This window comes from Rissa tridactyla, chromosome 19 (genome assembly GCF_028500815.1).
Source record: "Rissa tridactyla isolate bRisTri1 chromosome 19, bRisTri1.patW.cur.20221130, whole genome shotgun sequence".
Taxonomy (NCBI): Eukaryota; Metazoa; Chordata; class Aves; order Charadriiformes; family Laridae; genus Rissa; species Rissa tridactyla.
In genome coordinates, this window is record NC_071484.1 from 2,575,471 (window position 1) to 2,599,783 (window position 24,313).

The window sequence follows — 24,313 nt, forward strand, 5'->3', positions numbered from 1 at the left end:
CAGCCAGCCCCGAACAGGGTGTCAGGGGGGTCCCTGGGGCATGGGGCAACGTGGGAGAGGCGAGGGGTGGGTGGGAGGGCGATGCCCCCCGCCGAAGCACCGCCGGCTCCTCCCGCGACCCCGTGCCCAGCCGTGGGGCTCCCTCGCAGCGTCAGACAGGACCTACGGAGCTACGGCTACAAGCGTGCGGCTGCTGCGGCTCCCCGGCCCTACATCACCTCCTTGTGCTCCTGCTTGGACTCCTTGATCACCTGGAGGCAGAAGGAGAGGGACCGTCACGCCGGGTTCAGGCTCTCCTCCCTGGCTGAGCCTGCCTGGGCTCTGAACAAGCTTGGGGACAGGGATGGGGACACTTTTCTCTGCCAGGCTTAGCTCCACCATGGTCCAGAGCCAGCTCATCTGTGCTGGCAGGGCACTGGGATCACTGGTCCTCGGGCTGACGGATGGTGGCCCCAAGTGCACGATGAGTGACCCTCTTGGGGACCTCCCATGGGGAGGCGGGGTGGAGGGGAGGCAGCATGTGTGACACAGATGAGGACTTCCCACCTCTCCATCTCTGGTCTCCACAGTTTTGACCACGATGCTCCTCTTCACGTGGGCTTCTGACATGGATTTCGTGTCCAGGCTGGTCTCTAGGGGATGTGGGCAGGACACGGAGGTGACCCAGTGCCTGGGGTAGCTCTTCCAGCCACGCTCAAGTGGAGGGGCCCAAAGGGAACAGGCTGGGCTGGAAAACCCTGAACCATGGGACACAGTGGCCCTGGGGACATGACCAGCTTCAGGGACACTGTTGGCCTGAGGGACGTGGTTGGCCTTGGGGATGCGGTTGGGGATGTGGTTGGCACTGAGGATGTGGCTGGCTTTGGGACGTGATTAGCCCTGGGGACGCAGTTGGCACTGGGGACACATTTGGCCTTGGAGATGTGGTTGGCCATGGGGACGTGGGTGGCTTTTGGATGTGATTGGGCACATCCCTGGGGATAGGGCTGTCCTTGGGGACACAGGGAACACAATTGGCCTTGGGGACATCACTGGCCTTGGGGATGTGGCCATGGCACACTTCTCCCCCCAGCCTGGGAGAACCCAGGAGTCCTGGTTCCTTGAGATTTGGAGGAAAACCTCCTGGTCCCTCTGGATGGGGCAGGGACAGCCAAGATGGTCCCTCCTCCCACGAAGCCCCCAGAAGCCACCCCCACTTGTGCCCGACGTGTGGCCACAGCCTCACCTCGGATCTGCAGGTTGGAGAAGCTCTGCACGGGGATGGTGATCCTGGAGGAGTGACGGGGGGGTGTTGGAGAAGCATCGGGATCCTGCCACCCCCCCCACACCAGCTCAGCCCTGCCCAGGGCTGGGGCAGGAGGGACGGAGGATAGTCCCCAGGCAGGTCGGACACCCCAGGGGGACCACGAGGACTGGGGTATGGTACAGGACATGGCCAGGGAGGGGGAGAGGGGCAGGAGGGAGCCCCCTCTGCGCTGTCACCTGCTCTCCTCGCCCTCCAGCAGCTTGCGGTACGTGGCGATCTCGATGTCGAGGGCCAGCTTGACGTTGAGCAGATCCTGGTACTCCTGTAGGTGCCGGGCCATCTCCTCCTTGAGGCTGCGGATGTCCTCCTCCAGCCGCACCACCGTGTCCTGGTAGCCGGCCGTCTCCAGGGCGTAGCGTTCCTCCAGCTCCCGCAGCTGCCTCTCCAGGGACTCGTTCTGGGGGGCCACGAGGGGAGGTGACACCCTCCATGGCCACCTTCTCCCAGGAGCAAGGGGCTCTCCACGGTGCCCATCCAGCTCCCAGCCTTGGGGACCAGCCCTTCCCCCAGCACTGGGTGGCAGTCCCCATCACCGTGCCAGGGAACCCCGTGGTGGTGGCAGCTCCCCGAGGCCGTGTCCCTCCCCTTGCACCCCATGGCCATCACCTACCGAACCCCGCAGAGCCTCCAGGTCGCAGGTGAGGGCCTGGAGCTGGCGCCGGTACTCGTTGGCCTCCTGCTTGGCCGCACGCAGGGCCTCCGCATGCCGGGCGGCCGCATCCGTCAGGTCGGCAAACTGGTGACGGGGGGACACGTGCCATGGGATTTGAACACACGGCAGGGACGTGTCCCGATGGCACATGGCATGGGGACATGACCCAGCTCTGCTCCATGGGAGGGACATGGCCCCAGTAGCACGTGGCATGTGGAGAAACGTCCCTGCTACTGCAGGGTGGTGGGACAGTGCACATGGGACGCGTCCCCAGTGCCATGTGTCCCTGGGGACATGTCCCTTCTCCCGTGGCAGAGAGGACCATGCACATGGGACGTGCACTTGATGTGGCACCGGGGACACGTCCTTGTTCCCACAGCAGGAAGGGACACAAGGGACTTCTCCAAAGGCACGTGTCCTGGGGCCATGTCCCAGCTCCCATGGGAGGGACATGGCCCCAGCAGCACGTGTCGTGGGGACAGCGCACACGGGATGTGTCCCCAATGGCACGTGGTGCCAGGGACGTGTCCTGGCTCTCGTAGGTGGAGGGGACGGTGCACGTGGGGCACGCGGCTGATGGCACGTGTGGTGGAGGCACATCCCTGCTCTCTTGGGGTGGTGGGACAGTGGACATGGGACACATCCCTGACGGCAGGTGTTGCTGGGGACATGTCCTTGCTTTGCAGGTGGGAGGGATGGTGCTGTGGGATGTCACAGGGGACACGTCCCCACCTCTGTGGGGTGGCACACATGGGCCACGTCACTGTGAACACAACTCCTTAGGGACCGTGCCTGTGTGACTCACTGTGGGGGACACATCCCTGCTCCCGTGGGGACCCAACCGGGACACGGGACATGAGTGGGGACAGCGGGGATGCCAAACCCCATGCACCACCACCAGGAAGGACCACCCAACTGAGAAGGCAACATCCCAGGAGGGGACAGCCACCACCAAGCAGAGCCATCCAACCCTAGGGGCGTCAACCCCAGCCCCAAGAAGGTGACACCTCCGAAGGCCACCCATCCGTTGGGTGACCGGCTCCCAGCGCACCTTGGACTTGTACCACTCCTCGGTCTCCTGGACGTTGCTGGTGGCCATGGCCTCGTACTGGCTGCGGATGTCGCGCAAGGCGGCCGTCAGGTCCGGCTTGCTGGTGTCCACCTCGACGTGCACCCGCTGCCGGGCCAGCTGCTCCTGCAGCTCCCGCAGCTCCTGGGGCGACACTGGGGATCAGCCCGGCCCCCCCCGAGCCCCGGGACCCCCCTGAGCCCCCCCCCCCCGGCATGGGGTTACCTCCTCGTGGACCTTGCGGAGGAAGGCGATCTCGTCCTGCAGGGTCCCCACCCGCCGCTCCAGGTCCAGGCGAGCCAAGGCGGCGGCGTCCACGTCCTGCCACCGCAGGGGGGACGGGAGGGACCGTCCCCAGGGTCTGCTCCCTCCCGAGCTGCTGCTCCTGCCCCATCCCTGCCTCCTTCTGCCCGTCCCTGCCCCATTCCGCCCACCACGAGACATCCCAGGCCCTCGCTGCCTGCTCCTGCCCATCCCTGCCCTGTCCTTGCCCATCTTTGCCCCATCCCTGTCCCATCTGTCCATGTCCATCCCTGTCCCATCCCTGCTCCATCCCCACTCCATCCCTGTCCCTTCCCTGCTCCATCCCTGCTCCATCCCTGCCCATCCTTCCCCATCCCTGCCCCTTCCTGCCCCATCCCTGCCCCATCCTTGTCCATCCCTGCCCGATCCCTGCCCCATCCCCATCCCATCCCTGCCCCATCCATGCTCATCCCTGTCCATCCCCACTCCATCCCTGTCCCGTCCCCAGTCCATCCCTGCTCCATCCCTGCGCATCCTTGTCCATCCCATCCCCATCCCTGCCCATCCCTGCTCCATCCTTCCTCATTCCTGCCCCTTCCTGCCCCATCCCTGCCCATCCCTACCCCATCCTTGTCCCATCCCTGCCCGATCCCTGCTCCATCCCAACCCCTTTCCTGCTCCATCCCTGCCCCATCCCCATCCCATCCGTGCCCCATCCCAGCCCCATCCCAGCCCCGTCCCTGCCATTCCCTGCCCCATCCCCACTCCATCCCGGCCCCGGCCCAGCTCCATCCCTGCCCCCCCCGTCCATTCGCACTCCATTCCTGTCCCGTCCCCGGTCCATCCCTGCTCCATCTCTGCACATCCTTGTCCATCCCAGCCTCATCCCTGCCCCATCCCTGCTCATCCTTGCTCCATCCCTGCCCATCTCAGTCCCATCCCTGCCTATCCCCACTCCATCCCTGCCTGTCCCTGCTCCATTCCACCCCCATCCCTGCTCATCCGTGCCTCATCCCTGCCCCATCCCTGCCATTCCCTGCCCGATCCCTGCCTCATCCCTATCCATCCCTGTCCCATCCCTATCCAGCCCCGCTCCATCCCTGCCCATCCCCACTCCATCCCTGCCCACCTCTGTCCATCCCTACCCCATCCCTGCTCATCCCTGCCCCATCCCTGTCCGTCTCTATCCCATCCCTGCTCCATCCCTGCCCATCCTTGTCCATCCCATCCCCATCCCTGCCCAACCTTCCTCATCCCTGCCCCTTCCTGCCCCATCCCTGCCCATCCCTGCCCCATCCCCTTCCCGTCCCCGCCCCATCCCTGCCCATCCCAGCCCCATCGCCATCCTGTCCCCGCCATTCCCATCCCCATCCCCGCTCCATCCCCACGGGAGGCTGAGCTGGGGGCCGAGCCCCCCGGGGTGCAGACGGGGGCGCAGGATCCGGCCCCTGCCCTCACCTGCCTGTAGGCAGCCAGGCTGCTCTCGGCCTCCAGCCGCAGGGTCACCTCCTCCTGCAGCCTGCGCCCGAGCAGAGCCACCGTGACGCGTTGGCCACCATGACGCGTTGGCCACCGTGACGCGTTGGCCACCGTGACTCGTTAGCACCGTTACTCAGCACCGTTCCTCTCAGCCCCGTGGCCGGGCTCCCCCGGGCTGACGCAGCCCCGTTCCCCCAGCGCCCCGTGCCAGCGCACGTGCCCGTCCCGCGCCCCCCGCCCCGCCACCGCCCACACCGGTCCCAGGGGTCACCCCGGTCCCCGTTGCCACCCCTGTCCCTGTCACCACCCTGGTCTCCACCAGTGCCTGGTCCCCAGGGCTACCTTGGTCCTAGCGGCCACCCTGGTCTTTGACTCAGTGGCCGCTCTGATCCCTGGGGACACCCCGGTCCCCATCCTGGTCCCAGGGGTCACTCTGGTCCTTGCCACCACCGTGGTTCCCATCACCACACTGGTCCCCAGGAAAACCCCGATCACTATCCTGCTGCAACTCTGGTCCCGGTGGCCACCCTGGTCCTGGTAGTCCCCTTGAAACCCATCCCAGGGGTCCCTCTCAGTCCTGTCCTGGTGGCCACTTTACTCTCTGGGGCCATCCTGCTCGTGGTGGCCACCTTGGTCCCCATCACCACCCTGGTCCCCACCATCATCCTGCTCCTGCTGGCCACCTTGGTCCCCATCACCACCCTGGTCCCCACCATCATCCTGCTCCTGCTGGCCACCTTGGTCCCCATCACCACCCTGGTCCCCATCACCACCCTGGTCCCCACCATCATCCTGCTCCTGGTGGCCACCTTGGTCCCCATCACCACCCTGGTCCCCACCATCATCCTGCTCCTGCTGGCCACCTTGGTCCCCATCACCACCCTGGTCCCCATCACCACCCTGGTCCCCACCATCATCCTGCTCCTGGTGGCCACCTTGGTCCCCAGGACTACCCTGCGCGGGGCAACACCTTACTTTTGCTGGAGGCTGCCAAGGTCCTCGGCAAGGTTGTCCCTCTCGATCTCCAGACGGGCCTTGGCGGTGGCCAACTGCTCCACATGGCGCCGCAGGTCACGCAGCTCCTCCTGGTAGACGTCGGCCAGACGCGAGGGCTCCTGGTTCCGCGCCTGGTTCAGCTCCACCACCAGCACCTTGTTCTGCTGCTCCAGGAGCCGGACCTTCTCGATGTAGCTGGCGAAGCGGTCGTTGAGCTCCATCATCTCCACCTTCTCGTTGGTGCGCGTCTCCCGGAACTCCGAGTTGAGCGCCGCGGCCAGCGAGAAGTCCATCTTGCCCCAGCCCAGGCGGGCACCCCCGCGGGGACTCGGCTGGGTGCTGCGGGAGCGGGGGGTGGCCCGCGGCCGAGCCGGGGGGCTGGCGGGGAGCGCGCGGTACAGCGGGGCGGCGGGGCCGAAGCGGCGGCCGTAGGAGGACAGCCGCTGGCTCTCCATGCCGCAGGGGGTGGGATGTGCCGGGACCGGGGGTTTTTATGGAGCCCGGTTGCCCCCCCGGCGGTGGCCACCGGCCAGAGAGCCGAAGAACAGGCACAAAAGCCGGCCTTTGTGGCGCCCGGCGGGCGCGGACGCGCCCTGGCACCCAGCCTGGCACCGCGGCACGGCCCCCCGCCGCCCCCACCCCAACGCCGCGGCCGGGGGGCACCCGGGGGACGCGCCAGGGTGGGAGGCAGAGCGGTGGCCACCGGTGGCCACGGGGCAACAGCGGTGTGAGCACCGGGGGGCAGCGTGGGGGGGGTTGTGTGGGGGGCTCGCTGCCGTGCCACAAACACACGTGTGCACACACACAACACGTGTACATGCAAACACACATGTGCGCGCACACAACACACAACACACATGTACATGCAAACACGCGTGTGCACACACACAACACGCACAACACACGTGTGCGCACACAACACGCACAACACACACGTACATGAAAACACGCGTGTGCACATACACAACATGTGTGCACACACAACACGCACCACAAATGTACATGCAAACACACATGTGCACACACCCCACACGTGTGCGCACACACAACACACATGTGCACACACACCACATGTGTGTGCACACACCACACACACAACACACATATACATGCAAACACACGACACACGTGTGCACACACACAACACATGTACATGCAAACACGCGTGTGCACACGCACAACACACATGTGCACACACACCACACACACAACACACATGTACATGCAAACACATGTGTGCACACACACAACACACATGCGCACAAACACAAATGTGCACACACACCCCCCGCACGCGTGCACACACAACACACGTACACACACACGTGTGGATACAAACACGTGTGCACACAAACACACACGTACACACACGTGCACACAGACGTGTGCGCACAAACACGCACATACACAAACACAACACACGTGTGCACGCAAACACCCGTGTGCACATACAACACACGTGCACACAAACACACACCTGCACACACAACACACACAGGCGTGCACACAAACACACGTGTGGATACAAACGTGTGTGCACACAAACATACGTGTACACACAACACACACGTGCACACAAACACACGTGTGCAAACATATGTGTGCGCGCACACGTGTACACACAAACACACGTGCACTCACAGGCGCACACACACGTGTGCACACAGACCCCCCCGCATGCCTGTGCACACACCCTGCCACGCACACCCCCCCCCCGCACACACGCGTGCACGGCTGTACATGCAGACCACGCATGCGGCCGGCACGGACCTGTGTGCGGGCTCACACCCCCCCCAAATCCGTGTATCCACCGCGGGCACCACGATATCACACGTGTGGCGAACCCACTGCGCACACGCATGCACACACACACACACGCATGGACACACGTGCACACACACGTGTGCACAAACGCGCGCGCACATGCACACACGCATGCACACGTACGCACACATGTGTGCATGCACACATACACATGTACACACAGACACACGCATGCACACACACACGCACACACGTGTGCAAACGCGCGCACACATGCACACACACACGCACATGCACACACGCACACACATGCACACACATGCACGCACACACATGTATGCACACACATACGCACACATGCACATACACACGCACACACACGTGTGCACACACATGCACACACACGCACACACACATGCACACACACATGCATGCACACGCACGCACACGCACGCACATACGTGTGCACACACTCACATGCACACACACGCACACACACGCACACACATGCACACAGACGCACACACATACGTGTGCACACACTCACATGCACACACGTGTGCACACACACACGCACACAGACGCGTGTGTGCACATACACGCACACACACGTGTGCACACATGCACACACAGGTGTGCATGCACACACACGCACATGCACACGCACAGACACACGCACACACGTGTATACACACACGCACACACATGTGTGCACACACACATGCACACACACGCACATGCACACACACGCACACACACGTGCATACACACGTGTGCATGCACACACACGCACACACGTATACACACACGTGCACACACACGCACATGCACATACACACGCGCACACACATGCACACACACGCACACGTGTGTGCACGTACACACACACCCCCCCCCACCACACGCACGCACACCCACACTCCCCGTGTCGTGTCCCCCCTCCCCGGGACGAGCCCCCGCGGCTCAGCACCCCCCACCGCAGCCGGGTGGCCCCAGCAAGGGGCCGAGGCGCTTGGCAGGCCGGCTGGCAGCGCGGGGCAGGCTGCTAATTAAGGCCGGTTGCTAATTAAGGCAGGCTGCTAATTAAAAGTGGCTGAAGCCTCCCAAGTCCCTTCCAGCCCGGGGGGGGGGTCTGTGGGGGCGTCGGCCGGTCACCGCTGCAGCCTGGCCGGGGCTGGGGCCCGATCCTGCCTGGCTGTGGCCTTGTCGCCGGTCACACGTGCAATGAGTTTGGGGGGGTCTTTGCCCCCCGTTGGCCCATGGCGGGGGTGGTGGTGGTGGGGGGGGGGTGTGGGGGCCGGGACCCCTCCGCGGGCGCGGGCCGGGTGCCAGGGCGGGTGAAAGGGGCTTTGTGCGGGGCCGGAGCCGGCACAGCCGTGGGGGGCCTTTGTGCCGGGGCACCGCGCTGCCGGGAAACACGGGGGGGGGGACGGATCCAGGGCGACAGCGGTGATGGGCACGGGGCCACCATGGGCACTGTCCCCCCCGAGTCACGGCGTCTTGGCCACAAACTGTCCTTGGGGACAGCCCGGGCAGGCGATGGGGGTGTTTTGGGGACACGGGGACATAAGGGACGCGTGGTGGCACCCGCGGAGCAGCACGCGGTGGGTGCCCCGAGAGGCTGCTGGGATGGACCTGGGGGACAGGGGGGGTCCCTGGGGTGCAGGGGACGATGCGGGGACAGGGCTGGGGACAGGGCTGGCAGCTAGATGGCAGCCGATGGCCGGGAAAGGCTCCCTGACAGGGACACACGGCCAGGCCCCGCTGGACCACGGCCACCATCGCCGGGCCACCGACAGTGGCCGGTCAGAGAGGGTCGTGGCAATGGCCATGGCCCCTTGGGTGCGATCTGTGGGGACCCAGAGCCACTGGGGGGTCATACTGGTGGGACTGGTGGCACTGGGGCAGCACAGAGGGACAACATCTGTTACTCCCCAGAAGCTCCTTGTCCCCACGCTTGTCCTGGGCCGGTGTCACCAGCGAGGACAAAGGGTTTCGCCCACAGAAACGCCCGGTTTGGGCCACCTTCCTCCCCCCTTGGTGACGCTGGGTGTCCCCATCCTGCCGCAAGAGTGACATCCCTGGGGACACACGCTGCGTGACAGCCCGGGGTGACAAGGGACCTCCATCCCCTTGCTGCCGTCCCCCGGGGTGCGCAGCCCTGGCGGGGCAGGGGACAGGGAGGGGGGGGGGAGGCAGCGGGGTCCTGCGTCAGCCCCCGCGTCGCTCCCCGGAGACTGATTTTCTCCCCGCTCCTACGCAGCCGGGATCAAAGCGGGGAAAAGCTGTCACTCCCGGCGGCTGCGGGGACGCGGAGCCGGGCTCTGCCCCCCCCTCTCCCCCCCCCCCCCGCCGCTTAATGAGACAAACGAACTGGGAGCGGGCTGAGAAGTTTTAATTAGAAGCTTCCAGCCTCTGAGAAGACAAAGGCGAGATGTGCCGCTGCCAGGAGGTGGTGACCCCGGTCCCCAGGGGATGGCAGTGCGTCCCCAGCCGCCTCTGCCCTCCCTGTCCTGCTCCTGCCACACTTCGTCACCCCCGAGGGCAGCTGGCGCCGGCGGCCAGCTGTGCCAGTGCCCAGATGTGCCCTGGCGTGGCACGAAAGGGGGGAAACAGGGGTGCGAGGGGACAGTCACCGTCCCCCAGCAGCAAGGCTGTGGGGATGGAGGTCCCTTGTCACCCACGGGCTGTCCCAAGGGACGTCACTTTTGTGGCAGGATGGGGACACGCAGCGTCACCAAGCGGGTAGGAAGGTGGCCCAAACCGGGCGTTTCTGCAGGCAAAACCCTTGGTCCTCGCTGGTGACACCGTCCCAGGGCACTGGGGGGGACGTCGGGGCTGCCCGGCCCAGGGACAGGGCTGGCTGGGGACAAGGAGCTTCTGGGGGTTAAAAGATGCGGCAGGAAGAAGCTGTCCCTCTGTGCTGCCCCAGTTCCACCAGTGTGACCCCCCCCGCTGGCTCTGGCCACTCTCTGCCCCAGGACAGGCGGCTGGAGGGGGGACACGGGGACGGGGGGGGGCCAGTGACAGGTTTTTAGCAGCGGGAAAGATCCGGGAAACGCTCTGCCCCATCTTTAAGCAAAGCAGCAGGAGGGCAGGCAGCCCCCAACCCCCCCCCGGCCTGTGCCCTGGGTCACAGCAAAGGGGGCAGAAGGCACCCCCCGGGGCGCCCCCCACTGCTGGGAGACGTCGGGGAGGGGGGGAAAGAGGGGAAGCCCCCCCCCGGAGCCCAGCCCCGAGGGGCAAAGGCCTTTTCCAGGCCCTTTCCGAGGGGAGCCGTTAACCCCAGCCCCGCTCCCCGGGGCGAGGGGGAGGCCAGGAGGAAGAGGCGCACGTCTCCCCTCGCCCCTTCGGTTGGAAACGAAAAGATTTATTAAAAGCGCGTGTTATTTCTTAGCATCACCCATCTGTTAGCACTCGACACCCCGGCGCGGATTAGAGAGGGGCTGAGAGGGAACAGCAATAATCCATCTGCCGCAAAAATATACGCAGGGCTGCGCCGAGGCCGGGGGTGGGGGGGGGGTAACACGCAATGGGGGAACGTAACCAGGAGAGGGGGCAGCTGGCGGCGGGGGGGGGGGGGTTTAGGGGTAGAAGAAAGGCTTGGGGGTGGAGGAAGGATTCGGGGGGAAAAAGGAGGCGAGAAGAAAAGGGAGAAGTTTGGCAGCCGGGTTTGAACAGTGGGAGGGAGGTGGGGGGGGGGGGGAGGGATGGGGGAGCCGTCAGCACAAGAGCTTCATGGGTTGGGGGGTGGGAGCAGGGGGAGCCCTGCGAGGGGCCGCGAGCGATTTGGTGGCGTTCTTGCTGCCTTTGCGGGTGAGGGGGGCCGAAGGATGGTCGGAGGCTGGAAAAAGGAGAGAAGGAGATGAGGCAGCTCCTGGGTAAGAAGCAGCAGCAAACCCAGGTCCCCTCCCGGCAGGGATGGGGGGCGCTGCCACCTCCCTCCCCCATTCCACCCTTCCCCGAGCCTGTGGCTGCAGCCAGGAAGCTGCAAACCCCAAACACCATCTGCCACCGGCACCAAATGCCCAATTCCAGGTGTTTCCTCCCCCCCCCAACTCCAGCCCTGAACTGGAAGGGGGCTGGCACGGCCCCAGGGCGCTGGGGGGCCGGAGGCAGGACTCACCCGGGATGCGGGAGGGCGGCGCAGGTCTCTTGCTGCTGCTGGGGACAGGGGGGACGCGGCTCCGGAGCTCACCCAGGGAGCGGGAAGTGGTTCTAGGGAAGAGGGGAAAAAAAAAAAAAAAGGCCATTTTAAAGGCCGAGGCTGAGGGCAGAGGTCCCCCGTTGTCCCCAGATGTCACAGGCGAGGGATGGGGCCTGGAGCTCCAGTGGGAGCAGGGGCAGGAGCTGCTGCACAGGAGCGCCCTGGGGCACAGGCGGCCGTCTCACCTCTCCGCTCGCTTCCGCTTCTGTGCGGACACTTTGGAAACCGAGGAGGGCTTTGGGATGGAGGAACTCTTCACAGGAAGCAGCGGGACGCAGGCTCTGCAGGAAAAGAGGGTTAGTGCCAGGGCCAGATCCCGAGCGCCCGCTCTCATGGGGCTGGGAGGCAACAGAAGTCAGAAGAAACCTGCCTGGTTTTGTGGGGGAAAATAATTCAGACAGGGATAAACCCTCAGGAGATCCGCGCAGGTGGTGGCAGCCACCCAACTACTGCTGCTCCCTGAGGCAGGGCCGTTCCCCCGTGCCTCAGTTTCCCCAGTTACCCTCCATAGGGACCGTTTCCTAGAGCTATAGGAGGAGACAGGGAGACCCTAAGGGTGTCCCGCGTTACCGAGGGAGTGCCAAGCTCTGGATTCAGATGGTCAACACACATCCACGCAGCTCTGTAAGAGCCAGAGCCTCTCTGAGGCACCAGCAATAACAAAAAAAAAAAAAAACCAAACCCCAAAAAACCACCCAAAAAACCCCCCTGACTCTGCGCAGTCCCGACCCTCACTCCAACCCCTCGGGGAGGGGAGGCGATGCCTCACCTTCTTCCCCACCAGCGCTCGGGCTCCAGAAGCCATCTGGAGGATGCTCCTCCGTGTCCAAAGGGACAAGGAGAACTAGGTTTCCTTGGAATGCTTTTTATCTATCTTTGCAAGCGATTCACACGCGAGCTCGGCCCGCTGGCTGCCCGTCTGCGGGCCCAGCCTCCCCTCTGAGCCGGGCTGCAGCGATCCGCCCGGACGGCGAGGCCACGGAAGGGGATCCCCAAAAACGCGGGAAACCCATACAGGGCAGCACTTACTTGGGCGCAACGGGACCGTCCCGCTTGTTCAGGAAGCTCTGGATGTTGTCCCAGACGGGGAATTCGGACAGGCTGAAGGCAACCGGCTTGGCCGCGCCGGGTGAATCGCCGACGTCGCAGATCTCGAAAGTCACGTTCAGGTCGTGGACGGGCGCAGCAGGCAGGGTGCAGCAGTTCTGTGCGGCCGACATCGCCAGGGGCACGCGGCTTTTGGTGACCGTCGGCGGGCAGATTTTGGAGGTGCAACACGACGGCACCGGGGAGACGAGGGGCGTCTGGGTTGCCGCTTTCAGACAGGGGCTGCCTGGGCTCTGCGTCACCTCGGGAGTCTCGGCTTCTTTCCCACCTCTCCGCTGGCGTTTTATCCGCATTTTGGGGCCGCAGGGAGTTGCCAGTTGGGAAGCGTTGTCATCGTTCATCTCAGACCTCCTCCTCTTCTTAGCGGGGCTGGGAGCTGTCGGCGTGGGACCGGAGAGCGGAGCGAGCTGCTGCAAGCATTGCAGGGCAGCGCTCGGCACAGGGGCACCGGCCATGGCGACAGACGCCGCTGCTGAAGGAGAGGAGGAGAAACAGTCACCTCCCTGCCTGCAGCTCCCAGGTACCCGCAGACCTCGGGGCATCCCCCTCCGCCCCCCGTCACAGCTCAGCGAACCCTACAGCAGCCGCCTGCCAGCGGGTGTTTCCGTCAAACCGCGTTAAACCCAGAGGAAAAGAGCCAGCACAAATACTCCTGCGCCTCGCCAGCCCTAAAGGCACCGGACTGGTCCCAGAGCGAGCGCACCCCGTGGTCTGTCCCTGGAAAAACAGGCTTCAGAGCCCACGGCGTCGCTATGGGGTTGGTGCGTTGGGACTGAGGGTGAGGAGGAAGATGCAGGCCACCGGCTGGGAGGCTACAGCCGGATGGTCTTGGGCAAAACGTACCATGGAGGAGTAAACAAGATGGAAAAAAAAAAAAAAAAAAATGAAGATCAGAACTGCTGCTTTGGTCTCCTGGAGCAGAAACATCACTCACGTTTAAGCTGACTTGCACAAACATGCTGAGCTCCCCGGAGACAAGGGCTGCTCAGCGGCTCCTGCCGTGCCCCGGGCTGCTGGAGATGCTGGCTGGCCTGAATCGCTCTACAAAGCCAGGCCGGAGCCGCTCTCGGCACAACCCGCCGGGCACCACGTCAGGAGAAACTCATCTCTCTGCCCTGTGCCCACGGCTGGGAGCTGCTCCCACCCCCACCGGCTCCTCCAGCGCACCCCGAGACAGAGGAGAGGGGACGGCACCCACCGTCCCTAACGGAGACCCCTCACCGTCACAGCCCTGCTGCGTCTCCTGGGCTGGGGTGGCCCCGCCGACCTCCGAGGGTCTGTTCGGAGACGTGGCTTGTTCCAGGCTTACACCAGCCCCCTGATGGGCCAGGCGCTCCAGTTCCTCGAATTCCGAGACCATGTCAGGAGTTAGGAGGTTGGCAGCCTTCAGGAGGGAATATTGCTTTCGGGCAACGCTCAGGATAGCGGCTACAAGCCTGGGACAGAGACAGACCCAAGAACCGGTTAGTAGGTGAGCTTGAGCCAGTATCACCAGTACCAGAGGCTCAGCACCACCGGCATCACCTCGGAGACGCCTCCTTGAGCGAGGCAGAGCCTATTAGCAGAGTTTTCAGGGAAGAGAGACAAGCTTTGAAGCTGCGAGATACCCAAGCTGCAAATCTCTTGCTGGACAACCCGACCTGCACGTTCGCCTGTTGGTTACAAGGGACCAAACGGCATCCACAGGCTTTTTGCCAGGCCTCAGACACTCGTTAGCTCGGCTAGAGGCAGACCAGGATCCAGGCACGCGTCGAGGCCAGCCTCCCTCCAGAGACCTTTCTAAAAGAGGTTCATTCCGCCAAGACGCTCGGGGCAGAGACATCCGCAGATGGTGCCACGGGAGCCCTGCCAGGGCAGGGCCTGGGGGAGCTGAGGCAGGAGGAAAGACTTCGCAGAGGTAATTTCAGGACTAACGACGTGCACTTAAGGCTCACACAGTCGCTGTGCCTGGAAACCCTCCTTGCTGGCATTTCCAGGACAGATTATCCTGTGGGATTAGATCCTCAAGGGCCAAACCCCTTATTTTACAGGGCAGGCAGTCATCTGCAAAGACCGGGGCGCACGTCCATCTAGACCATCCGTGGGATGGGTACATGCAACACAGGAGGGTGGACAACCCGTCCTCCGTAGGCAAACCAGGGGAAGCGGCACATAGGGACGGCACGAGAACACTCACGTCTCTGTCTGGCTGCCGGACAACCCCTGTAGAAGGCAGCTTGGTTTCTTTGGTTCCAGCTGGTCGTCTCTCTGGTGGGTTGCTCCGGGGCTGCTGGGAGGCTTTTCCTCTGGAGCCTGGAGCAACCACCCAAAAGCTCGAGATTAGCCCATATTTGAGCTGAGTTTGGTCCCCAAACTCTCTGTTAGCTGGGAAGGGAAAGGGTTTCGCTGGCACGTACCAAGCCAGGACCCCAGGCTGAGCTCCTGCCCTCTCCCAGCACGCCCAGCGTGCCCCACGCGGGTATTTGAGTCCCCTGCTCATCACACCAAGCCCTCCCACGCTGCCCGTCCCTTCTCTCACCTCCTCCACCGATTCCAGCTGCAGACGAACAGGCCATCCAGCTTCCAGCTCCTGCTGCTCTCCATTACACTCCATCTCATCCTCCAGGGCCAAGCATGTCTTCGAGATAGCTTCCTCCAGCCTACAGAAGACAGAGAAGAAGCCACTGAGCCAGAGAAGATCCTCTGGTGAAGCCGTCATTTTGCGTAAGAAGTTTTGGGATGGCTCAAACAGAAGATTTGGCCTTTGGAACCCAGCTTCCCTCGGTGCTCACGCGCTGTGGTCCCCCAGGTTCTAACTACACCCAACCACAGTCGAGATGGTGGTGCACACCAGCAGAGAAGCTCATCTGCTCTCTGACGGACGCCCCGGGCTCCAACCAGCACTAAAACCCTGCAGGGTCCTTGGCCCGGGGGACACCAGGAGGTCACACTGAGCTCTGTCCCTCCTCCCCACCAGACTCACCTGGGCAGCTCCACCGGGCTGGAGCTGAGGGCAGGCTGTGGCGCCTGGTTCTCTGCCTGCCGGGCAGTGTCCTCGTAGGCCCGGAGCTTTGCCCGCAGATCTGCCACCTGCGAGGAAGGATCATCTCTTGCTTAGATGGTTTCGCAACCCCCAGGAGCTCGGAGGTCTGCGTCCCAAGCAAACCACGGCTAAAGACAGCACCCTGCCCTCCCTGCCAGCATCTCACCTCTGCTTTCAGCTGCTCGCAGATCACAGCATATTTATTAGCGTGGCAGTCAAAGCTGAGCACGTTGCTCTTCAGCTGCAGAGACGGGGACAAGGGAGAGGTTAAGGAAGCACTGGGGCAGCACGTGTCCCTCTCCTGACACAGCTCCTCAGCCTCCTCCAGGCTCCAGGGTGGCTGCAGTGGACACAATCAGTGCTCAGGGACCCGCTGTCTTGGTCACAAGCCTTTCTGGGCTCTGGGCTGAGGAGCTTTAGCAGAAGACCAGGCACACAGTGTCTGCAGCTTCATCAACCGCTTTCTGCCCAGTGCAGCACCCCCAGAGCTGGAAAACTCAAGCTGGAGAAGGGAGGCACCCACTAACATACCCCACCAGGCACCAGGCTCCTTCCCACCCATCCCCAGCAGCTCCCAAACACACAGGAGATCATCGTCACAACACCAGGTCCTCACCGAGAGCTTGATGTCCTTGGCCCGGTTGGCGTACTTGAGGGTGTTGTAGGTGTCCTCGTAGGCCAGCATGCAGGGACTCACCGCGGCGATCATAATGGTGCGGCAGTTGCCACCAATGGAGTCCTTCAGCAAGCGCGTGAGCTTGCTGTCCCGGTAGGGGATGTGGGTTTTCTTGCTCTGTACCAAGAGATCAAGAGTCCGCTCAAGCTTTTGGCCCTTGAGCGCTCAGGTCCGAATACTGTGTCGCAAGGGAACGGCCACGCACATCCCACGGCACCTCTCGGAGCCCAGCCCAGGCTGCCGTCCTCACCGCACTGGCCAGACCATCGCTGGAAGACACCCCCCGCATTCACCCTCCCTGGAGGGCCAGAGCCCGGCAGGGCCACGCGATCAGCATTACCTTTGCATCAGCCAGCGCGTTGATGACGTTGATGAGGGCCAGCAGTGAGCGGTTGATGTTGGCACCCTCCCGGAGCCTCTCGCCCTTGGCGTTGGTGACTGAAGCTCGCTCCGAGCCTGCCAGGTCGATCAAACTCATCTTGGCCACTTGCAGATCCCCAGCGAGGCCACCAACGCGGTCCTGCTGCTTCACGTAGATCTGCGAGGACAGAGATCGGTGGGGCCGCAGCTCAGCAAGGCACACGGGGTTGCTGGTTGGAGGCAGCACCGCCGGTTTCAATGTTTATAAAAGGATGGCAAAGGGGATCACACGGGCTGTGAGATCGAGCAGAGGAGCCCGGCACGCTGCGAAGACAAGCCAAAAACTTGGCGACGACACAAGTAGCAAAGCCACGGAAGGGATCTCGCAAGAAGTGACAGAGCTACGGAAAATAATCAGCATCTCCTACGCTTGTTGAGCGAGCGGGGTCCAGCTGGTTGGGTCCCGGAAGGGCAATGCGCCAACCCAGAGCCCCGGCGTGACCCTGGAAGTGCTCATGTACGCAGCAGCCCCAGCCTTGACTCCGACTGTGGACTTCGCCAGCAAACTCCGACGGCAACGGGGGCTGCAAGCCCCCAGACGCGATCTGGCAGTGCCCCCATGGAGGCATCCAGCCAGGGCTCTCTGTGCTGAGCCCAGTTCCCGGCTGGTGTGGGCAAGGAGGGACACAGCCACCGAGACTCCCCTGGCAGCATCACTTCCTAACTTCCCCTTTTGCATCCCTAAAGATCTCCCAGGAGAAGCAAATGCTTCCTCCACCACCCTGTAACACCCTCAGCCCCCCAGGAGCAACTCCTGCATGGACCGGAGGTGCCACAGAGGCTGGTAACTGGTCCTGTGTCCTCACCAGACCGTGGTTCGCCTGCCGGGATGCAGAGCCGGCAGCGGGAAGGGCACATTTCCAGCACAGCTAATGGATTCGCGGCAGGCAGGAATCCAGCACCCACCGACAAGCCCAGCTGGGAAGCCGGCTGGGAAAGCATCCAGGCACCTGGACTTCCCCCCTGCAAGCAGCAACAGGCAAAGCACCAGGTCCAGACTGAAATTACAGTCAGAGCCCTCCGTCTCCCCACGCAGCCGTGACGGCCCTGCTAATTCAGGGAAAGGCCTGGCTGGAATTGAAATCAACAGGCAGGTTTGTGCAGGAGAGCACTGACAAAGCAGGGGCCAAATTTACAGACATCCCCCCCCCCCAACACCCCCGCCCAGGGAAGCGTAATTCCTGGCTCGGTGCCAAGGGGGACACGACAGAGGAGACAGCAGCCTGCCCGTGGCACCTGGGGGGAGGAACACGCACGAGCCAGCGATAACTGGCCCCGCTTTGCTCTGGGTCAGGTTTTAGGTACGGCTCCCTCACGCCAAGCCGACAAGAGTCAAAAGCCCAAAGTGAAATTTCAGCCCTTGGGAGACGTAACGCCAAGCTGGGAGTACGGGGCTGCCCGGGGAGACGTGGCCACCAGCACCACCAGTACGTGCTGTCCTGCTGCAGCACTGGCTAGTGGCCTGCCCAGCCCCGTTCCTCTTTTTTCAGAGCCATGACCACTCCGGTTTTCCCCATGGCATGCTACGAGCGGCAGCAGGAACCCCACGACGCTGGTCCTGGCAGGGGCTTGCTCTCTAGCCCCCTTTTTGGCACAGCTCCCGAGCGATACCGCAACCGCCGGCCCTCACCTGGAAGATGGCGTGCGAGCGGGAGGAGGTGGCGTTGGCATCGGTGGGATGCTGCGTCCGGTTTTTGTTGCCGTTGGCCAACATCTGCAGGAGCTGCTCTGCCGACGTGGGCTGGGAGAGAATGGGCAGAGGGAAGGTGTCAGCGTATCCCGAACACAGGCACTGAGATGCCGAGCGGCCACGGCGACGCAGGCTGAGGCATCCCGCAGCTCCGCGGGGCTCATTTCAGCTCGGGGTCACGTTTGCTGCCAGCCAAGAGCCGTGCAGGCAGCACCCCCGTATCTTCACACCCCGCCGTGTCCCCAGGACAGGCGCTCGCTTTCAGAACTGGCGTAGGCAGTGCCCATTTTTATACCCACCTGATGGAAGGAGAGTCCTTGAACCACGACTCCTTTTTCGGGATCCTCCCGGATGGCCAGAGGGCCCTTGGGCTCCAGCAGGTCGTGAATCTGTTCATTGTACACCTGGAGCAGGGAACTCGATGTAAGGCTGAGGTCTGGTTCCCCGGCAGCGAGCAGGGAGAGGAGCTTTGTACCCCAGGGTCACGCACAACCTGGTGTCCCCACCACCACCTCCGGGACCTGGAGAGCAGCCGATGGTGCTCTAAACGCAGAGGACAGCTTGGGAGGGCTTTACTGGCAAGACACCATGCCACCGCTCCTCTAAAGCCCTTTCAGCCAGGAAGCCCTCATCCCTACGGGGACCATGGCACGGAAGAGAAAATTCCCCAACTCCAGACGGGGGAAACCAGCAGCACCAGTTCACCAAACTGGATGGGTGAGCCTGCTTCCAGTCGGGCTCTAGGGCTGCCCTGGTGACACTGGGCACAGCTGGCAGCCTCAAGCGTGGCACTACGGGCTCCAGATCAACCCCAAATCTTAGCAAAAGCGACCCAGAGGCAGGAGGGGACATGGCTCGGCGGCAGCGTACCTCCTGGTAGGAGACGAGGACCTCGCAGCTCTTCTCCTCCTTCCTGGCCTCGATCCTCTTGTAGAGCTCCACCATGGTGAGGTACATGATGCCGGGGTTTTTCTCCGAGCCCAGCATGGTGTAGGTTTTTCCCGCTCCAGTTGCGCCATAGGCAAACACTGGGAGGAGAAAAGGGTAGACGGTGGAAACGATCGTTAATTAACGGGAGCGGCGTAGGGAGTGCCGGGGAAGAGAGCTTCCCGCAGCAACCCCTGTGGCGGGGGTCGCTCACAGGCTCTGCGGAGACAAGGCAATGCTAATTACCCTCCGCACTGGCTGCACTACCCGTTAGTGCAGGTTTTTGTTTTTTTTCTCCTCGTTTCAGCCTCTCTAATTCATCAGACAGAGACAGAGCGCGTGCCCAAACCATCACCTGCTTCGATGCTCAAGTCACCCCGAACCTTCCCCTTTAACAAGCTGAGCAGCCCCCTTCCCCCGTCTCTCGCCAGAAGGTGTTTCTTCTTCCAGACCTTGTAATTCATCTCACTTTCCCCCCCATCCTTCAACATCCTCTTTGAAGCATCACCATCAGAGCAGGACACGCTCAGCTAGAGAGCCTCAGCCCTTCTCCCCATTAGCAGCACTCGGTGCTTCACAACTCTCTCATTTACGGATCCCGGAGTTATTTTATGCAGATAGAGACACGAGCCGTGCCTGCCAGGTGGGCATGGTGACAGAGGCAGCCTTCAACGGCTCACAGAGCACGCTGGAGAGCCAGGAATAGCATCCTCCAGTCCCAGTGCCCGGCCCGGCACGTGATTAGACAGGAGAGCAGTCGTCTCCCGCTCGGTGCCTGCTTCGCAGAAGTGATGGGCTCGTTAAGCCACTCGTCGGCTGACAGCCTGTGAACAGCACGAGGGTCTGCGGCGGCCGGCGAGGAGCTTTCAGACCTGGCACGGAGCTTCCCAGACCCGGCTTTGCGCTGCTGCCAGCCTGGGAGACACGTGCAAGGGACACGGCAGTGCCCAAAGAACCCTGAGATGTGTCTGCTCCATCCCAGATCCCATTCCGAAACTCAGCATCCTCCCGAAGCTCTGCCCGTTATGGCGATTTGGGCTGGGAAGGGATGGTGAAACCAAGGTGCTCTTTGTGCCATGGATCCACCTGATTTCTTCCCATCCTTCCCACCCTGTGAGCGCGGAGAGCAAGCGATCCTCATCCCTTGAAATGCCTGGAAAGCGTCTGCCCAGCCTCATTTTCTACCCCAACGCCCATCTCCATCCTCTACATCCCATCTCTGAGGGTGCCAAGCACCGCTGCAGCCTCCAGTATCACAGAAGAGCCTGGGCTGGGAGGGACTGGGAGGGAGATGAAGACACCATCTGGTCCCAGCTTTTGTGGGAATCAGAGTCCTAGAATTGCCTGGGTTGGAAGCGACCTTTCAGATCATCTAGTCCAACCATCACAAAAAGGAGAAAGGAGCCTGGATGGGATTATCTTGTACCCTGTCCATAGCGCCTCAAACACCTCCAGCCATGGGGACTCGGCTGTGTCCCTGGGGATGTCGTTCCATCACTGTAAAAAGGGTTTTTCTTCCATTGAAATGAAACCTCTCTCAATGCAACATGTACCTGTTGCCCCTTGTCATCTTCAGGATGGCAGAAACTCCATCCTCTCTGCAGCCTCCCTTCAAGTACTCAACAACTGATGAGGTCTGCCCTGAGCCTTCTCTTCTCCAGGGAGAGGAGCCCCAACTCCTGCAGTCTTTCCCCCTAGGGCAGGTTCTCCAGCCTCCTCTGGACTTTCTCCACTCCACCTGCGTCCTGCTGGAGCTGGGGGGCCTAGAGTTGGACGCAGCACCCTGACAAGCAGCTGGTGGGATAATCTGCCTCAGCTAGAAATGCCACGGTGGATGCAGCCCAAGACCTTGCCTTCGCTGCTGCCGCAGCACGCTGCGACTCCCATTCAGCTCCTTGTCTGCCAGGACCTCCAGGTCCCTCCCTGTACGGGGCTCCTGGGTTATCCCATCCCTGGTGCAGGACTTTGCACTCCTCCGTGTTAAACTTCACACCCTGCTTCCTCGCCTGCTTTTCCAGCCCAGGCAGATCTCACCCTGCCTGCTCCAGCTGAGACCCCACCTGGTCCAGTTCTGGGGACCCCAGTAGGAGGAAGATACGGGCCCGTCAGAGCCGGTCCGGAAAATGATCCAAGGGCTGGAACAGCTCTGCTACGGAGAGAGGCTGAGGGAGCTGCGGTTGTTCAGTCTGGAGAAGACAAGGCTCCAGGGGGACCTTATTGGGGCCTTTCAATGTATTAAGGGGGCTGACAAGAAAGAGAGAGAGAGACCTAGGGCCTGTAGTGACAGGATGAGCAGCAACGGTTTTTAACTGACAAAGAGAAGGTTAGACTGGATCTCAGGAAGAAATGTTTTTACTCTGAGGGCGGTGAGCCCCTGGCCCAGGCTGCCCAGAGAAGCTGTGGCTGCCCCATCCCTGGAGGGGTTCAAGGCCAGGTTGGACGGGGCTTGGAGCAACCTGGGCTGGTGGGAGGTGTCCCTGCCCAGGGCAGGGGGTGGCACTGGGTGGCCTTTAAGGTCCCTTCCAACCCAAACCATTCTGTGATTCAATCAGAACGCTTCGCATTTCACTTCCTCTCATTTACCTGCCAAGATTAGGGGACATTTCCATGTCAGGATCGTCCCTGTCCTGATCGCACTTGCAACCGCCCCAGCTTGGTGCCACCAACGAGTCTAAGGCTATATCTTTTTGCATTGATGGTGTCGTGTTCCTCCCCCTGCCACTTTCCCCAACTGCTCGAGGGCTTCCAAAATAAAACCACGGCTCCGCTGAGCCCACCCAGCCCGGGAGGGATGGAGCAGGAGCTCCTGCAAGGATAAGAGGCGCTTGCTGGGTCTTACCGGAGCAGTTGTAGCCATTGAGGACACTGTCCAACACGTCGTGGGTAGTGTGCTGGAACACCTCCTCCTGCGTGGCCTTCTCCCCGAAAACCCGGTCGAAGGCAAACTTCAGGTCCTTGCCCTGGTGCTTGGGCCCACGGGTGGGCAGCACGCCACCCGAGGCACCGCCGGGCTCCTCGGGGTCGAAGACGAGGACGTGCTGGTCGACGATGCGCAAGACGGGGTGCGCAGCTCGCTCTCGCTCGCAGGGGGCGGAGGGTCGCACCCGCACCACCACGGTCACGCTGCCCTCCTCAGGCGGGGGGCCCAGCGCCATGGGGACAGTGGGGAGCTGGGGCAGGGACATGGTGCCGGCTGCAGGACACAGCTCTGGGCTGGAATATCCTGAGGGTCTCATGCACTCTGGTGGGGAGGACGGGGGGGGGGGTATGGGTCAGCCAGGGGGTGACGGAGTGGAGGGGGAGGCCAAGACCTCGCACCCCCACCCCGTGCCCTGCTCCCACCCCTTCCCTGTCCTAACCCCCACCAGGGCCCCTATAGCCACCCCCCCATAGCCCCACACCACCTTCGGGCCCCCCAGCCTCCCCAACGACCCCTCATTCCCCTTTGGGCCGCTATAGCCCCTGTGACACCCCTGCCACCCAACACCATCAGGACACCCCAGCCTGACACACACACCCCCCCTCCAGGGCCCTGTAGCCCCCCTTCCCCCAGCCATGTCCCTCCTCCAGGCCCCTATAGCCCCAGAACTCCCCAGCCACACACACCCCCCCAAGCCCCCATACCCCTCTCCAGGCCCCTATAGCCCCCCTAGCCACACAACCCCCCTCCATGCCCCGATAGTCCGTCCCCCGCCTTCAGCTGCAACCCCCCTCCGTGGTCCTATAGCCCGCTCCCCACAGCCCCACACCCCCTCCACGGCCCTATAGCTCCCTCCCCACAGCCACGCACCCCCTCCGTGCCCCTATAGCCCCCTCCCCACAGCCGCACCCCCTCCTCCAGGCCCCTCAGCCCCATTCCGCCCCGCCCAGGGCCCTTCCTACCGCCTCCGGGGCCCCCCTCACCGCCTCCTCCCGAACACTGCATGGCTCCCCCGGGCGCTATAGACCCTGCCCGCCCCCCCGGGACCCCGCACCCCTCTCCCGGGACCCCATTTCCCTCCCGGGACCCCCTTTTCCCCCGGCTCCATCGACATTTCCCCGCCGCCCCCACCGGTGCTCACCCGTCGCTCCAACCCCTTTCAAACGGCCCGCCGGGCCACGCCCCCCGCTCCTGATTGGCCGTTCGCTAAACCGCCCCCTCCCATTGGCTCCCCCGCGCCACGCCCCCCGCCCGCCCCGCGCGGTGCCCCACGGGAGTTGTAGTCCCGCCGTGCCCCGGCTAGCCGCCATCTTTCCCCCCTCCCCATCCCCATTGCCGCCGTGGCCGACGGGCGCGGGCGGCCCCCTGAGGGCACGCGAACCGACGACCCGAGCGCTGCCTGGTGGACAGAGCCCAGCCAAGGGCCGGGGGGGTGCCGCTGGGGGGCCCGGGGTCCCCCCTGGTGCCAGCCTGGGTGGGTGAATGCAGCCGCGCCAGGCCTTAATGGCGGCCTTCCCCTCACAGCTCAGGGCTGACCGCCTCAACCCTAACGAACCCCCGCTGCCCGGCCGCCACCTCGTCCCCCGGTAATTAGCGCTGAGAAACCAGCACCGGGGACCGGCGAGGGGATAAACGCCCACCCCCGCACCCGGCCCCCAGGGCCACCCCCGTGTCCCTCATGGCTCCCATCCTCCCGCCCTGCCGCAGCTGCTCAGGAGGCGGCCGGTGGCCCCAGGCACCCGCTGTCACCTCTAATTGGGCCACGTCCTGCCCGCGCCGAGGCAGCGGTGACGGGCCCGCGTGTCAGAGGGTAGCCATGGCTCTGCCTGGCCACC

The 24,313-nt window shown here is 63.3% G+C and overlaps 2 protein-coding genes across 3 annotated transcripts; both read right to left on the bottom strand.

Annotated features, from left to right (window-relative positions):
- Positions 1-209: 209 nt before the first annotated feature.
- GFAP (glial fibrillary acidic protein) lies at positions 210-6,200 on the bottom strand. The gene is made up of 9 exons (XM_054224419.1): positions 5,725-6,200; positions 4,729-4,789; positions 3,253-3,348; positions 3,010-3,171; positions 1,917-2,042; positions 1,483-1,703; positions 1,226-1,269; positions 547-632; positions 210-251 (listed from the first exon to the last, which is right to left on the bottom strand). The coding sequence occupies exons 1-9, from the start codon at positions 6,198-6,200 to the stop codon at positions 210-212; spliced, it is 1,314 nt and encodes a 437-aa protein (XP_054080394.1).
- Positions 6,201-11,225: 5,025 nt separating this feature from the next.
- KIF18B (kinesin family member 18B) lies at positions 11,226-22,759 on the bottom strand. 2 transcript variants are annotated; one of them, XM_054224418.1, is made up of 15 exons: positions 22,398-22,759; positions 19,502-19,659; positions 18,931-19,035; positions 18,572-18,682; positions 16,862-17,059; positions 16,462-16,638; positions 16,012-16,086; positions 15,786-15,892; positions 15,342-15,462; positions 15,000-15,115; positions 14,045-14,259; positions 12,746-13,292; positions 11,902-11,997; positions 11,636-11,727; positions 11,226-11,353 (listed from the first exon to the last, which is right to left on the bottom strand). In XM_054224418.1, exons 1-15 carry the CDS (start codon positions 22,741-22,743, stop codon positions 11,232-11,234), a joined length of 2,586 nt encoding a protein of 861 aa, XP_054080393.1. In that variant the 5' UTR covers positions 22,744-22,759; the 3' UTR covers positions 11,226-11,231. The 2 variants fall into 2 exon arrangements, with proteins under 2 accessions (XP_054080393.1, XP_054080392.1); XM_054224417.1 differs by having other exon boundaries at positions 12,746-13,295.
- Between the last annotated feature and the right edge of the window lie 1,554 nt (positions 22,760-24,313).

Coding starts and splice junctions, on each gene's coding strand:
- KIF18B (XM_054224417.1), bottom strand. CDS start 22,743: ATGTCCCTGCCCCAGCTCCCCACTGTCCCCATGGCGCTGGGCCCCCCG. Junction 18,683..18,930: donor AAGGACTCTCCTTCCATCAG/GTGGGTATAAAA, acceptor ATTCTCTCCCAG/CCCACGTCGGCAGAGCAGCT. Junction 15,893..16,011: donor GCGAGCAGCTGAAAGCAGAG/GTGAGATGCTGG, acceptor CCTTCCTCGCAG/GTGGCAGATCTGCGGGCAAA.
- GFAP (XM_054224419.1), bottom strand. CDS start 6,200: ATGGAGAGCCAGCGGCTGTCCTCCTACGGCCGCCGCTTCGGCCCCGCC. Junction 4,790..5,724: donor CTTGGCAGCCTCCAGCAAAA/GTAAGGTGTTGC, acceptor GCTCGGGCGCAG/GCTGCAGGAGGAGGTGACCC. Junction 633..1,225: donor CTCCAACCTGCAGATCCGAG/GTGAGGCTGTGG, acceptor CACATCCCCTAG/AGACCAGCCTGGACACGAAA.